The following is a 17,488-nucleotide window of genomic DNA, read 5'->3' on the forward strand; positions in this document are numbered from 1 at the left end:
ATCTCCAAGCTGTAACACATTTAGAAAAGCTACTTGCTCAATTAGCACTGAGTGTTGACACTCACCTCTTGCACAGCATGTGGAGGTTTTGGAGACCTAAGGCATGTGTGAGAGACAGACACTCGAGAACTGTTCTCTGAACCCCGTCAATCAGCTGCAAACACACAAGGAAAAAGAAAGGACCATTTAGATTCATACAGTAATGTTAGAAAATGATGCTCTGAGGCTTCTGTGATCTACAGTAGCTAGAGTAAAAAATGATACACTAAGAAACTACCACATAGAAAAATAGGAATGAAAAAGTGTTGAGAGGAGTATAACAACATTATTATTGACACTGAGCATGCAGGCACCAAACAAAACCAACAAGTGTAAAGCCAAAGGAATAAAAATGGGATTTGTTCTTGGTGTTCTCAGCTGTGATACTCCACAAACTGCTAAATCACTGCTGCTTTGGACTACTAAAATGATCTGATATACCGTAACTACTAGTAGAAAAATTATTATCTTAATTTAGGATTGATAACATTTGATTGGGAGCAATAACGACACTTCACATTTTGACTGCATGCTATGCGGAACAAATCAAGCACTCTAATGAAAGGTGGAGATTTTCAAGTAGAGGAGCACAGATGCAACTTTTTTCTCTTCTGACACTGATTCAGACACCTGAACTTGAAGCACTCTGCCAATACAGAGTGGTTCTTCTGTATACCTCATTATGTCAAACTCAGTGGAATCATTTGGATGCAAGGTAACTGGAGGAGTTTCATGTGGTGCTGAGACTTGATTCTGTGGCACAACGAATGAGTTGCCGAATGACTGACAAAAAAAAAAAAGCAGACTGGGATAACAAACTCAGTTGTGAGTGTAGGAAACAGCATGGCAAGGCTTTTCAGCCACTTAATGTCTCTAAAAGAAAATATATGTGTATAGACTTCAGTCGCCTTCCCCCAGCTCCCCTGAGTAGTGTTGTCATGCAGTGACATGGTGACCGATTATTAAAACCTGAGCACTATGATCAATAACTGCCTGAAAAAACTGAAATATTGTGTAAGAAAGAACAGCAACACTTTCTTGCCTCAGGAAACTAAATTCCAGCTTGATAAAACTCTTATAACACTCTGTTCTATAGAATTGTGGTAAACACAGCCTCTCATTCTCACATCACCTATAAACCATTTGACATTTTGTTTGTGGATAAAATAATAAATTAATCAGCAGTGCATTCTAGTTAACTAGCAACCTGTTTTATTAAGATAAGATGGGTGATGGGTGGATGCATGTGCATTGTAATATAATGAACAAGTGTTGTTTTTGTATTTCTCACTCAAACTAAGTGTATACAACTATCATCTCATTTTCTATTATCTGCTGGTATTGCAGCCTTGGTACTAAAGAGAAATCTACCATTGCTAAGATTGTGGAAGTGGCCAGTAAGATAGTAGGAGTACAGTTCAGTAGTTTAAATCACATATCCAACAAGCAGGTGCTTAAAAAAAAGCAATTGCCGTTCGTTCAGAGTGTACCCATCCCCTTAATTCAGAGTACAAGCTGTTACCATCTGGCCTACGCTTAAGTGGCGCTATGAAAAACAGGTACAAGAATTCCTTCATCTCTGTCTCTATTCAAACACTGAATGCTAATGACAGGAGGACATGACTGCTGCTGCTGTTGACAAGTCCATTACCTTTTTGATAGTGATGATGATGGCGATCGAGATGACGATGATACAATTATGCTTTTTAATACTGCAATATAGTCATGTTTTGTTGACGGTGATGTATTTTACATAGTTAATGGCTATGTTGTTAGTTGATGTTGACATAAGGTTGTCAAAATTATCTAGTAATATTAAAAAAAAGAAAAGTAATATTAACTTCATCATTCATTTTTAAGACCTGTCAAAACAGTTTTTATGATATTTTAAAGCCTAAAGTTCAGATAATATGATTTTAGATTTTTTAAAAACCTGCAGAAACCCTGCACATATTAATGTATAAAACTGTATCCCAATCCCTCCATAACTAGACTGATTTTGTCTAAACATGACTGATTATTATTCCAGCATCATAGGACCAGCAGGGCTTCTGCAGGTTTCATATATTTACTTTGTAAAACCTTTTTAAGGCCATTATGAATGCAATTTCAGACCTATTTCACATGTATATGCACAAATGTGCACAGTTTGCATTAGTGGTTATTGGTTAAATGCTGGTTTTGTTTTGAAGCGGTTACAGCGTAATCGAGAGCCTCTGATTTTTTCTACACATTTAAAAGCAGAACTTAAGCAAAACTTAAGTTATATCCAACTTTTTAACAGCATTGTTCATCACTTTTTAAGACATGTCAAAATCATATTTAAGACATCATAATACACATGAACCCTGTGTTTAGGAAAGCCACTTATCTGATGTGAGGAAAGCCTTGTTTTGGTTTTAAAATTTGTACATCCAAAGGCAATTATATATACTTAAAATAGTAAGATTCTTTACTTTAAGATAAAAGACGCTCTGTATACATACAGAATGTTTCAATCTGGTTTCAAAGATTGAGGCATAATCTTAAATAACAAGTGTGAATACTGCGAGTAACTTCATATTTGACCACATACAGCACTAAATTAACAATAACTAAGAAAAGTGAAGTGAAGAAAAATGAAATTACTTGGCACAGTACATATAGAAAGGTAATAAGCCTACTGAATCCATCCTTTAAAGGGACAGTTCAATTAATTATTAAATTAAATTAAAAATACATATTTTTCCTCTTGTAGTGCTTTTTATCCCTCTAGATTTTTTTTTGTGGTGAGTTGAGTTCTGAAGATATCGGATGTAGAGAGGTCTGCCCTCTCTCCTGGGTTTAAATGACTCATGGTGCTAAAAGCTATTTGAGCTACTTGCCAGATATCTCCAAAACTCTGCAACTCACACAAAAGAATCTAGATGAATAAATGAAACTACAGGTAAGAGGAAAAAATCTGTATTTTTGACTTTGGGGTGAATTGTCCCTTTCAGGAATTCACTAGTTCTCCTTCAGTGTATCTGACCTTGGGGAAGAAGCGGCAGTAGTCTCGGGTCAGTACCATCTCCACCACGTCTTTCAGCCCCTCCAAACCCAACATGTCTGCTGCCAGCACCACCTGACTGTAGGACAAGAGACACTAAATACAGGTCAGTTTGTTTTCTGGGCCTGTATTCTAATTTTGGACAGTCTGTTTAAACACAGTACCTGGCACTGGCTCCAGGCGGCAGATCTACAATGGCCCCGTACATGAACTGGAGCAGGATCTCCATCTCATCCGGCCCTAGGCTGAAATGGTTAACAAAAGGATCTGTTCTCAGACAATATTTCTCAAGTTAACATAAACAATTGTCCCCAGTCACAGCTTGATATTCCTCTACGTGAGTGCAGGCTGATTTGTTTTCTGTATATACTTAACATTTTTTTTTTTGGAAGGGAAGCAAACACAACTCAGAACGCTGTAAACAAAATCCATATATCATGCAGCACTCAGTCCATGTGACTGCCGCCCGAGGGCCACTTCACAGGTTTCCCCCCGCACGTCAACGCAGCCGCTCTCCGTTCTGACAGCCGCGTCTTCCCCCGTTACCCTCACATCAGTAATGCTGAGGCAAGTGACACGTCTCTCCCTGGAGGAAAAAAATGGGCTCCACTCGCCTCTGCCGCTCTGAAAGGAGACTGCGGGTGGTAGTGAGGGGGTGGGTGTGGTGGTGGTGGTGGTGTGGGGGGGGGGGGGACTCTTCGGCAGCCAGTGGATGAGAGGATATTTATGTGCCTCAAAGAGGAAACATCACATCCTAGCTTGGTAGAAATCTGAGCAAGCGATTTGAGATTCCACTGGCTGTGTGCGTGTGTTTGGGTGTGTGGAGTTTTTAACATGGTATTGTGAGTGAAACCCCATACTGTACAGAGCCACCTCTGCTGCGAGACATGAATAATTGATGCAGCAGACGCTGTAATTCAGCTGTATTGTTCAGGAATGAAATGTAGAATGGTCAGGCCAGGAGCGGAGGTGTATTATTGATCCCTGTGACCTGCTGCTGGATGATGCTGATGCACCGGTCTTACCCTTGCAGAGTGATGCATTGTCTGGAGCTCTCCATCCAACTCCCGCTCAGCATGGCTCGGAAGTACTGGGACCGCGCACACAGGATTGCCCTAGAAACCCAATAAAGCAGGCAGTTGCATGTCAGATCCACCCACCATTTTAATATTTCACATGTCATCTGGGCGGCCTGTGTGCATTTTAGTGGCTTTGAAGTCTCAAGCAGGAAGACAAAAAATTATAATGTGTGTTTTGTGGTCTCTGGAGGGTGTTTTTATTCTCCCTGGCCTTGCAGGACTGTGCTGTCACCGATATGGAAATATGCTGTTACTTCTTTACTTACTTCTTTTCTAGTAGTCTATCAATATATCATACACATTGATTCTCAATATACGAAAGGCTTTCAGTACTCATACTCCACAATATCAATCCAGCTGTGCTACTAGTTAATTAGATAATTTAATTATTTTCAAAGGCCTGATCGAAGAGAAAAAACACCCTGACTGTTTCTGAAGTAGGGCTGCAACTAAAGACTATTTTCACTGCTGTTCATTGTCTTGATTAACTGATTAGTGGTTTGGTCCATAAAATTTTGATCACTGTTTTCCAAAGCCCAGTATGATGTCCTCAGATGTCTTGTTTTGTCCACAACTCAAAGATATTCAGTTTACTGTCTTTCCTTTAGAGGACTAAAGGAACCAGAAAATATACAAAAAATATGTTTGTCTCAAAAAAGGTCAAACCAATTAATGATTATCAAAATAGCTGGCGATTAATTCATTAGTTGACAACTAATGAATTAATCGACTTGTTGCAGCTCTATTCTAGGTTAAGTTAAGTTTCTCACTGTGTCTAATGTTATAGCTTTGCCATATTTATCTTTCAATAAAAATGTAAAATTTGATGTCCTCAATGTTGTGTCAGTTTTTCCCTGTGGTATCAAAAATGGTATCGAACAATCAAGGTAATGTATCAAAGTTAAAAATTCAAGTATCATGACAATACTAGTCTCTAGTATTTACTTTGCTCCATTAAAGGAGAAGACTGGTGATATCAAAACTAATAAGATAATAATTGATGCTGCTAAAAAGTACCGTGTGTGTGTGTGTATCAAAGTGAATGAAAATTTGATGTATCTTATTCCTCTTTGCCACAGAGCTCCATTGTTGTCCAAACACTAATAAAACACATCAGTGAGTCACACTTCATTACTAAGAACACAGCACTGTAGTTTATTTTGACTCAGTCCCACGTACACCATCCTACTGCCACAAATAGTTACCAGCGTGCCAAATGTGTATTCATCTGCAGCTAACAATAGCACCCAACATATGCACTACTCCCTCCTTTCCTTCTGTTGCAAAAATGAAAAAAAATAATGTGTGACCTTTTTTTAGAGACTTACGTTTTCAGCAGGAACCAATAGGTTTGAATCTTAGACCCACTAACAGAGCAGGGAAATTAGAAAGTATTGTGAGGTATACTAACATTTATATTTTATGTCCCACGAAAAACAAAACCAACAATATTAGTGGCAGCCCTAATGTAAAGGAAGTTTGCGAGAATGATTCTGTAGTAGTAATGACATTTCCCTCTGCACTGCCTTACATCGTGGACTGTACCCTTCTCTTCCAAGTTGTAAACTGGACTAGTGGTAAATGCACTTAAGCCACGTTTCCACTACATGATTCAGCTTGGCATGAATCTAATCCACTCACTTTTGGTACTTCTACTTCATGTTCCACTGCAAATAGTACCACCTCCACGGAAGAGGAGCTACTTGTTATAGCAACGCCATTCCAACAGTTGGGAACCAAGACATGAGAGCTTTACTTTGGTCTTAAGAGGCTGCAGATTTTATTCACTGACGATCTGTTACTTGCACTGTACACATGCTTCCAGATTGACAACTGTGCTGTTAACCTTTTCCTCTGCTTGCATTCAACGTCACTCTCTGTGGCTCTGCCTCGCTCACTCAATCACACACTCGCTATGCCCCTCTGACCAATCACTGGCCTGCAGTGTTCTCACATCACCTTTTAGTATCGGCTCAGCTTGCTTGAAACCTCAATCGAGGCGATACCAAAAAAACTAATGAAAAAAAAAGTACCAGGTCCAAGGTACCACAAAAAAAGCACGAGAGGAGTCAAGCTGAGCTGTATCATGAAATGGAAACACTGCTTTAGGTCAGAGGCAGTCAAGGGGATGTAACTGCTGAAATACATTTGGCACAGACGCTCACGCAACACGACCCTTTTTCTTCTCTACATGCGACTATGACCCCCAACAAGTAAAAACTACACAGAACTGTATGAAAAACCAATTAAATCTGTTTAAAACTGATTGAAATACCTCACTGTACCAGAAGAGCAACCTTGTGTATGTTTTTACATCACATGTTAAAATCAATCAATCAAATCATTGTGCGTCCATGATGCCGTAATTACAACAACCTAGTTAATTAGAAAGATTAATTAGCTATTCAGTAAAGCATTGCATTATCACTTGACAAAACTCAGTATGCATACACTGAAGCTGATCATCATCTATCCAACTTTAAACCTCCTAAGAAAACACAGCTGGCACGCAGCCACATGCCTCAAAGATGGAGTATGTGTAGCAGCTAAAAAGATCCATTTAACGGCACCTTTGTGACACACAGCGTCTGGCTCTGTGCATTTCATTCTTAACTTTCACTGAGATAGGTGAGAGAATAATATAATATACATAACATATACTGTAATGGAGCATGTTCACCTGGACAGTGGCCTGCTTATGGATGCTGAGGGAGCTGCTGGAGTGAGAGGGTTTCCCTAATGTACCTGCTGACTGTATACAAATTTCCATAAATACGCCAATAAAAATCACTTTGTCAGTAAATTTACAAGCCATGATGTTGATAATATGGTGAGCTAAAAAAATTTGGCACCAAGTTTATTTTTTATGTTTATTTAAGTTGTTGGAAATATATTTTAAGTCAAACAAGTTTTTTGACTGTGGAGAAAGAGACAATCTGTAAAGGCACAAAGTTGGACAAATTTTTAAAAATCTAAATACAGTCTTTAAATCTGTTCATGTGGACACACTTCCTTTCATGCTAGGAATTAAAGACATATTTTGCAAAGAATGTAACTGTTTGACATAGACAAGTTCTCTATGTGATGCCCCTTATGACCTATGTTACTGTACAATGTGTAAATGTATTTTTGTGTATGACTCTCTCTTGTAAAAAGGATGATGTATCTCAAGACAGTTAAAAACATTAATAGTGAAGTAGAGGTATATATGGGCATCGGGCTGGAGAAGCCCTGGTTCAACATCTGGGTGAGAACTGCAGCAGCTAACATCGAGCTGCTCTACACATCAGTGCTGCAGAGCAACTAGCTCTCACTGGCTGGCTGCTCCCCTGAGCACGAGCTGGGAGAAACCTGTCTCCATGGTTACCAGCTGCTACTACTACCTCTGCATCACTGAATGACCACCCACCACTGCTCAGCACTGGCAAGAGTCAACAGCAGATGTGCGACCTCTGTGGTGTTTCACATCTGGTAAATGTGGCTGTGATGTACTGCAGTGAACATGCTCTCACCACGGTGATAAAACTGGCTTTTGGATTCCAGATGTATGACGTGGGGGGGTAGGGGGCAGAGAGGTCACTATAAATAGCTCTACCTGTGGCAGGAGAAGACCTGCTCTGACACTTGGATGGTGATGTCACACTGCTCTCCTCTCTGGTACAGATCCAGCAGGTCAGCTCCGAGGCCCGAGGCTGGCTCAAGAACAGCATCTGGAGTGAGGTTGAGATGGAAAATGAGGACAGACCCGAGGGACAGTGATGAGGACAGAGGTAGCGAACGTGTGAGACATTTTACAACGTATTGTGTGTGTAGAGCAGAGGGAGCCATCATTAAACCACTTAGTTCAAAATACTGCAACAACAGTTTGTTAAAACACAGCTGAATTGTACATTAGCCGTAGCATGGCAGTGCTGCAATTAGCAATAACGACAACAGGGATGCAAATGAGATTAGCTCTTAAGTGGATTATGGTAGAGATAACATGATGTGAAGCGAGGGGCAGGACGGGGTCAGCTGAACAGTCACATCACCTAAAATAACCCTCCATGGAAAAAACATGTTGGTGTGTTTACCTGAGTCAGTGGAACTGTGAAGGTCTGCCGGGTCAGGAGCAGACAGAATATTTCCTGGCACTGAGCCCACCGGGTCTGGGATTATTTCGGCCGAGCGCATGCTCTGGTCTGCTGTGTACACTTGCCTGCAAGGGGGGGGGAAACTCTAAAGGTTAATTAAAACACAGCTTTTCACACTTTTTTAAATTAAAATCTCATTTGATGCATTGTGACTCTGGTGACACAGTGGCCAGCCACAACCTGAACTGTGCAGGATTAGGGTTGGGCATTATGACAGTGTCTGCTGTGCAATGATAGTGAAGTGTGTCCACTAGTAGAGATTTGGCAATACTGTTGTGACTGTGGGAGATGTCCCTTACTGTCTCTGCAAGGGCTGCAACTAACTAACTTGATGAATAGTTGTTTGTCTATAAAATGTCAAAAAATGGTGAAAAAATGGCAATCAGTGTTTCTTAAAGCTCAAGATTAAGTCCTCACATGTCTTGTTTTGCTCACAACCCAAAGATATTCAGTTTAGTTTAAGAGAAGAGTAGGGAGAGAAACCATTCAATTGATTATCAAAATAGTTGGCGATTCATTTAATAACCAATTAATAATTGATTAATCATTGCAGCTCTAGTCTCACCGAGGGTGTGGCAGTTGAATCTTGAACACTGCTTCCGCATCATATTGTTTCACTTTTCCCCAATGAGGATGTCCTAACCTTCTCTGTGCGTCAGCAAGCAGGTTAATTGACGTGTCGTTTGTTTGAAAAACTGCTTGCCCTGCTTCTATTTTTGTTCAGTTTCAGTTCAGACTTGCTCCACACTGAGATCCTTGACGTTTCTGTTCCCCCCTACATTCAGCAGTCATGGACAAGGAGAGATTAATTAGAGAGGCTGAGAGGCAGCACACCCACTAGGACTGTGTATCAGCAAGAATCTGGCCATACAATACATATCATAATACAGGGGTTATCACAATTTAGTGTTGTGAGAATCAATATTGTGATACTCTATTTTCTTACATCCCTGTAATCCATAGCACCCTTTCAGTGGGGGTATACTCAAAAAGGACAAGATTTTTAAGGAAAACAGGCAACTGTTGGGAGTTAAGTATGTAAAGTGTCCCCCAACTATATAGAAACAAGGGTGACTTCACATGTTCTAAGTTTGGAGGCGGTGTAAAGGTGTGTTCACACAGAAAGCAAAGTGAAAACAAAGCAGATGACATCAATAACGCAATGCAAATACACGAAAATTCTTGCAAGTGGAAAATATTCAACTTCACAGATAAATGTGCACATATCATGGGGCTTTGCAAAGTGTTGTCTGTGGAGGCTCGGGCGGAGCGGAGAGACAGAGACGCTGCTCGCCAGCAGACAGCTGCTGAGTGCCAGGGAGCTCTGGAGGAGAGTTTATTTTTAAACTTTTTGGATTAAAAAGCGAATTTATCTTCACTCTCACTTCGTGCCATGGAGGTGCCGACCTCCACTGTCGGGTGTTATAATTAGTTTCTCTTCGTCCAGGTTAACTGCTGAATACAGAGCAGAGAGAGGGAAAAAAAGACAGACTGAAGGGGAAAATAAAGAAGTGGAGTCTTTGGTGAGAGCTGAAGTCAGTATGAGGCTGAACTGAACAAAGGCATATGGACACACGCCCTCAGTGCCTGCTGTTGCTCGCTAGTTGTATTCTGGTTATTTGTTGTGAATAAACACATATGATCATGCAAATAACACCTTTTGCTTTCAGTCTGAACAGATCATAAGTTGGTTTGCTAAACGCAGCAGAAAAAGACAAGAAAACAGTGGAGAGTGAAATTGTACATAATATAGAAATTTACAAAATGAGAATTTTGTTTTTAACTTAAAGAACTAAAAATAATAAAACTAAACTAAAAGAAAAAAATAATAAAATGTGATGACGTACAGTATGTTATGGTTATTTTAAAACCATTTCTTAAATGAATTCAGAGAAAAAAACTGTATCGTGGCATAAAATAACATATACTGTGATAGGAGATTTTGGATGTCGCCCACTCCTACGCAGGATTTCCTGTTTTTAGTCAGCTAAACATTTTGTAAACTGACAGGCTGAAATCAGAAGCAACCTGTTATAGTTTCCTGAAATGCTGAGCACTTCTGAAATATGCTGCAAGCATCTTGGGCTCTTCTGCCAAGTCTTCTGCACTGGTGCTGAAAACCTGTTTTTCTCCAGACAGAAAACTGATCAGGAATCAATGAGGGACTGAATAAAGAATGAGGCTGATAAGCAGAATCGATAATGGCATTGATATCAATATAATCATATCAATTAAAATCCCTACTGATATGATACTGGCACCTTAATCATATTTCCAGTAAGAGCCAACCTTCCCCTGGAGGAAACCTGATTATGTGCCCAAACTTAGTATAAAGGTACTACTCTAAAGAATACTGTGTCACTTTTGTTCTGTGGTATTATTTTTCAACCAAAGCCTAAAATTGTTCTGCTCTGTAGTAACAGTCTCAACATGAATCTCAGCAATGTTGCAGCTTCCATGTGTAAGAGGAGCTTTAAACAAACTTTTAGACTCCATGGTCGTGCAACCAAATGAGAGCAACTCTTTCTTCTAGCCCTAATTATAAATTGCTAATGAGACACAGACACAAATCGGTGGATCAAAGACTTGTACACTCTAGAAGACCGCACTGCAGATCCGTGACGAAAACTACACAACTGCTACGCTGCAAACTTACAGCAGATGATTATAAACACTCATACAGTTTGTGTGTCTCAACACTAACATGAAAACATGATGCGCAATTTATTATTTAATAGCTGCAGCATTTGCAGTGCTCCTTGAAACAAACATGCAAACACCAGCAAACCCTGCAGGTTAAAGATGGTGTGCTTGGCGCCCTCTGTCAGAGAGTCTGTGAAACTGTCACACCAGGGGAGGAACGGAAATTATGTCTCTAGAGCAAAAGCTTCAATTCAAACTATGGAGATGTATTCAGAAAAAGTTATTAAAGGGACAGTTCACACTAAAATGTAAAAACTACACATTTTTCCCCTTTCTGCCTTCTCTGCAAGATAACGGGACTAAATGGGACTCAACTTGTGGTGCTCAAAGCACCAAAAAATACATTCAGGAACCATGATCTGGTCAAGATAATCCACAGACCTTGATGTGAACAGTTTTATGCAGGAGCTTCTTTCTTTCCAGCAGAAAGATTCTACAGTAGTCCCTGCAGAAAGAAAGAAGTTCCTACATGAAGCTGCTCACAAAAAGATCTGTGTATTATCTTGAGTAACTGAGCCATGATTTTTGGAGAGGAGAGGATTATAGGAGAGACAGCAGACATCTCTATATCTGATATCTCCAAAACAATCTAAATGGATGAACAGCACTACAGGTCAGAGGAAAAATGTGTTCTGGGGGTGAACTGTGCCTTTGAAGCTTTCTTCTGCAAGGACAAATACAGGTTATATAAAAAAAAACTGAAAAATAAATGCTGTAATCAGAAAATCAGCAATTACTTCACCCCCTGCCCACCTGAGGAAATCTTTCAGCGCAGACAGCTCATAGCCAGGCAGATGAATGATGGTGGGCTCTTTGTGCATCTGTCCCCGAAGAAAATGGGGAGCTCTGGCCAACAGTACGGCTCTGTGTGCTCGGAGCGAGCCCGACCCGGCGTACAGAGAAACATCAGCCTCCAGCTCCTCCTGCAGCAACCTGGGGAAACACATTAAAACACTCAGGGTTCATACAAGCTGTTCCAAAGTAAAATTCAAGCACTTTTCAAGCATTTTCCAGGTGCATCTTCAAGCTTTTCCACCACTTGAAAAAAAGATGACCGGTTGTGCTGTTTATTCAACTACAGATATACAATGTGTTGGGTGTGCTTGGAAAACAGGGAAAAATGCAGGATGATCAAAGAGATAATCCAGGCTCTTCAAAAAATAAATGGTCGCAAGGAAGTAGGAAAGTAATCAATTATTACTCTGTTATTAAATTAACCACAAACTATTTTGATTAATTGGTTTGGGTAATTTTTTAAGAAAAAAAGTAGAAAAATTCTCTATTTCCAACTTCTTAATTTTGAATATTTTCTTTTTCTTTACTCATTTATGACAGTAAACTGAATATCTTCGGATTGTGGACAAATCAAGACATTTGGGCTTTGGGAAACACTGATCAACATTTTTCACCATTTTTTGACATTTTATAGACCAAACAACTTATGGATTAATGGAATAATCAACAGATGAATCCACTATGAAAATAACCATTAGCTGCAGGCCTGATATAGTTCATATATTTATCACATTAAATCAGATGTCATTGTGCTATGAACTACCAGAATTATTCAGTAGTATTTCATTTTGTGATTCGAAAGAAGGGTGACAAATTAAAGGAAAACACAACAAAGTTTCCTGTTTCAAAATGTGTCACCTGGCATCCAATATAAAGACCGAAATACAAAACAATCATTCAAACAAACGCTAGACAAATTATTTAAATTTCAATAAAATCCTTTTCATTTTCTTTAATTTTGCATTTTCAATCCAATGCCCATGAAACAGCAACATCCCAGCATGTTGTGATCTGTTGTGTTCCCACTAGCTGTTCCATCAGAGGGTGCACATCAACAAAGACTTGGCAGATCACACCAAGTGTAGCCACACATGCAGAGTGGCAAGTGAGGCTCGAGCAGAGTCATCTTCAGTTTGTGCAAAAAGCAAACAGGCTTTCTCTGACTTCTTTTATATCTTTATCTAAAGGATGAACTATTCAGTCAGATAGTCATTTATTATGAAAATAATGCAATTACAATTTCAAGCTGCTTCACCCACTTTATCCAAAATCCAAGTACTTTTCAAGCCTTTAAAACACAACATTATAAGTGTTTTCAAGATTTCCACACCAGCAAGAACTCTGAACACTTAATCAGAGGCTATGCCCTCATAATTTCCCTTTACTAACTGGTTGAAGATGAAAATACATACATATAGCCCAGTGTGAATGAAGTACCTACTCAGACTAGAAAAACAACATATTATAGACAAGAGACACTAAACAAAGTTCCTCTTAAACAACCTCTATGATCTTAGATTCAGAGATGAATCTGATGGCCTACTTTTCTACTTCACAGTAAGACATGCAGAGTCCTGAGGCAGTCCATTTCTTCTTCCCCATCATTATTTCTCGTCCCAGCTCAATGACTGATCTGGGTGACCCAGAAATCAGTCAGCTCAAGGCCAACTGGGCGGCACGAGTTCAAATGCTGGTATGTCCATTACTGTAACCCTCTGATGAAAAGTGCCTGAATTGATGAGCCACTCGTGCAACAAGGAGACTCACGACTGAAGCCCAGTGAAGTGCTCAAACACACGTGAGCTTGTTTCGTGTGAGCTTCCAGTCATCAGTGAAATTTGCTGGACGGTACTCGCTCTATGAGTTTTATATTCCAAACCCACTGATTCTATTATCTGAGGAAGACTCCAGCCTCGTTGGATATTCTAATGCTATTACATACAACAAAAGTGTGAAACTCTGTCATAACTAGGGTGTAATTTGTGCCTAAAAGCTTCATTTTACTTTATTTCCTCAACTCCTTTTTCCTCAGTCAGTTGAGACGCTTGTCAAATGTGGGTGGATGACATTTCTTATTCAACAGTGGAACAACTGCAAAAAGGCCACTGCTGACAATTAAATCATTCACAGCAAAAAAAAAACCTTTCTGCCGGCAGGCCGTGTTCGTAGTTGACAGGCAGTACACTGACATGAAGGGTGTTTTGAAAGTGAGAACATTCAGTACCAGCACAGAGGCTACGCAAATGGAACTGCAGCGGAGGGTCAGCAGCAAAATATATTTTAGTCACTTCAGTATCAATATCAATTCAATTTAATTATATGCAATATGATTAGTGCATCTCAATTTTAATTTTAACTGAAAAAAAAAATTTAATTGTTGATTGTTGGGGTCTGTATCAAAAAAACGCGTTTTTTTTTTTACATACATTACAAGATTTTTGGGCCATCTAAGCATAACTAAAATACTTCAATATAATGCTGTCTTCTCACACATTTTTCCTTTCTCAAAAAATTGTAATCTGGTTCTGCGATGGATATTGCACTTAGCACTGGAGTGCTTCTTTAAAGGCTTAAAAGAGGCCCATGAGGTAAGATCTGTTTGTCAAACAACTGTTAAATATGCTTTATATGACAGTAAGAGTCCTGATTAAACTGGATCTACCAGCAGGTTCTTTGTACCAGTTCACTATTACTGACTGTGTGATGGTGACTATTCAAGTGCCTTTAAAATAAACTGCAGAAGCAGCAAAAAAAGATCATAAAATCCAAAAGTTTTTTCCATTTGAAAGCCCTCCCTGTGTTGCTCTGTCTACAGTGTGAAAACTTCCCCATTATCACTGACATTTGTCAATCATTCATCATCTGGCCTTTGCAGGTCAGTTCATATTATCTGTCACATTATCCGTCACATGACTTACCCGTTTAGGTCTGCAGACAAAGCAGATGACAAACATCTCTTCAGCTGCTCTTTGTATTTGCGTTCTTTGGCCTGGAAGTCTCTGGCAGCCTCAGTGGTGATCATGTTTTATTACGTTGTCTGAGACAGAGACAAGACAGAGCCGTCAGCCTGTGAATTCATTAAGCAGAAGAAGAGGAAGAAATAGGACTCAGCGGCATGCAGTGGAAACATTTTGAGGACGCTAAGTCAGACAGGTTGTCTTATGGCTGGGTGATATGGACAAAATCAAATATCCCTGTATTTCTGACCAAATATGGATATTGCAATATTGCAGGGATAAGTACTAGTGCTTTCACAAAATATTAACACAGTAAGATTTATGTTAAATAAATGATTAATGTGGATAAACTAACTAAGTGGGGAAAGGCATATAATAGAACAGTCTGGTAAGTCCAGAAGACTATATCACTTTACCGTAATGCAACTGGGGATGCAAATGACGTTTCATTATTGATTAATCTGTCAATTATTTTCTCAGTTGTTTGGTCCACAAAATGTCAGAAAATCATGAAAAATGTCAATCAGAGTTTCCCAAATGTCTTGTTTTGTCCACAACCCAAAGACATTCAGTCTGCTGTCATAGAGGGAAGAAGAGGAAAGAAACCAGAAAATATTCACAGCTGAAATCAGATAATTTTGATTTTTTATTCTTGAAAATTTACTCAAAAAGATTATCAAAATAGTTGGTGATTAATTTAGTAGTCAAAGTCTTTAAAACCAGGAAAAGACAACACTTAGATTTTGGATATTCTTATATCATAATTTGGCATAAGATGATATCTAGTCTTATATTACAGTATATAGTCTCAAATTAAGATAGCGATACGATATCAATATATGGCCCAGCCCTTGACCAAACTAAAAAAAAAAAAACCAAAGACAAAGGGCACAACTTGACAAATGACAAATATCTCAGTTTTGATTGATTGACATTTTTCACCATTCTCTGATATTTAAAAGCTAACATCTATTAATCGAGAAGACAGTCGGTCGGTTAATCGACAATGGAAACATATCGTTAGTTGCAGTCCTATGTACTTAACATACTTCTGTTTTTTTAATCACTGGATGCCAACTTCATCTGCCCCCCCAACTGTAGGTGACTTGACATAATTACCACCATCATTGCAACCCAGAGAGGCGCTGTTTTACCAATTTGAAGAAAACCAATTAAAATAGAAAGAGATAACCGCGACAACCCCACACAGATTCATTATTATGTGACCTGAAAGGATTAAACTGTATTATTAAAACGGCAACATTAGCTTTAATGATACATGAGCTGCTTCCCTTCGCTTCCAGGAAAACAAATCATTGATAACATCATCATGAATATCCAGTTTCTCCCGATGAGAAGTTTCATTTATTCTAAAGCAGCACTCGTCCAAAATAAATCACACTCCGCCACTTTCACACACACACACACACACACACACACACACACACACACACACACACACACACACACACACACACACACACACACACCTTTCCTAACACACGTATCGGCTTTTTCTCTGTGTGTAAGCTAAATATACTATAGCTAACTACTACTCTCATTTTCCTCTCGCGGCTAGCATGCTAACACTAGCTAACACAGGCGACCGTTACTACTTAGTTATCTTCTTCAACCTTAAACCCTGAACGCCCGGTGAAAAAACAGACATGTAGAAATAAATTACAGCCGATAATTGTCTGTTAGAATGAGGTTCAGCGGCGACTAAAATTAGTCTATCTTCGTTAACGGGCTGACCCACTGACCGATGTTGTTGACATCACTGCTGCACGCTGCTCACCACCCACTAGGCACGGTTTGCAAAACAGAAGAAACCGACAACTGGCTGTGGCGCATGCGCAGTGCAAGCGAGGAGGTACCGTGCTCCCGAAGGTGCGTTCAGGTACTGTACCCCAACTCGAATTTCAGTGCTACCTGTAAGGTCAAGTCGGTTTTAGGTGTTGGTACATAACATGAAAGCAAGTACTGCAAGTCATGCAAACCAAAGAAGCTGCAATAGAACATTGAACAATTCTGAAAACATATTTAAAATATTTTTTTTAATTAAGAAGCTGTATAGTTTTGCAGTGTTTTATGCAGAAATGAGCAAAATATTGTTCAGGGAATATGAACATAAACTTTTGATTTGATAATAATGAGAAGGTTTTGTGACATTAAATACACTTTACAATTAACAGTGCTCCTAGCAGATGAACTGACTATTTGACTGCAGTATTATTGTATCCAAACTGTGCAATACCAATATTTCACTCAGGTGTAATATCATTTCTAAGGTTGGGCTATGATAAAAAATTATGATACCAGTACCAGTATCAGTATCCTTAAATGGATACTGATACTACTGATCTACCAAAAGGATTGAATATGGGTGCATTCTTGCTGGCATTTTATTGATGTTTCTTTCTATTTTGTTATACCCTTTTCTGCTGTAACACCCCACTGTCAAAAAGATAAAAGGGTTTTCCTCTCTTTCTTCTTTTTATTCTTTTCTTTTCTTTTTCTAGACACATAGGTGCCCTCTGCTGGTGGAGTTCCATATCTTGGAGAGGAATGGCTCAGACTATGCTGCACAATAAGGTAGTGATGGAACTCAGATCTGTACCTACCTATTATTTTATGGTTATCGTTTTTTAACCATTAAATTGGATTAAAGTTGGGCTATTTCTAAAAAAAAAAACATTCTATTGCTGTGTATATCCTCCATTATCTGATCTTCAAATACATTTTCAAATTAAT

At 39.2% G+C, this 17,488-nt stretch overlaps 1 protein-coding gene across 1 annotated transcript in view; it reads right to left on the minus strand.

The window, feature by feature from the left end:
- The window catches only part of btbd8 (BTB domain containing 8), a 37,178-nt gene extending 20,709 nt beyond the window's left edge, over window positions 1-16,469 (minus strand). Inside the window, exons 1-9 of the mRNA XM_084722503.1 lie at window positions 16,225-16,469; window positions 14,696-14,844; window positions 11,736-11,915; window positions 8,220-8,344; window positions 7,742-7,856; window positions 4,093-4,182; window positions 3,232-3,312; window positions 3,050-3,146; window positions 66-154 (exon numbers count right to left, since the gene is read on the minus strand). Coding sequence (XP_084578629.1) covers window positions 66-154; window positions 3,050-3,146; window positions 3,232-3,312; window positions 4,093-4,182; window positions 7,742-7,856; window positions 8,220-8,344; window positions 11,736-11,915; window positions 14,696-14,799 — 881 coding nt within the window. The 5' untranslated portion in view covers window positions 14,800-14,844; window positions 16,225-16,469. The remainder of the gene's footprint in view (window positions 1-65; window positions 155-3,049; window positions 3,147-3,231; window positions 3,313-4,092; window positions 4,183-7,741; window positions 7,857-8,219; window positions 8,345-11,735; window positions 11,916-14,695; window positions 14,845-16,224) is intronic.
- Window positions 16,470-17,488: the final 1,019 nt, after the last annotated feature.

The sequence above is a fragment of the Lutjanus erythropterus genome, chromosome 7 (assembly GCF_056507025.1).
Source record: "Lutjanus erythropterus isolate fLutEry1 chromosome 7, fLutEry1.hap2, whole genome shotgun sequence".
NCBI classification, from domain to species: Eukaryota; Metazoa; Chordata; class Actinopteri; order Lutjaniformes; family Lutjanidae; genus Lutjanus; species Lutjanus erythropterus.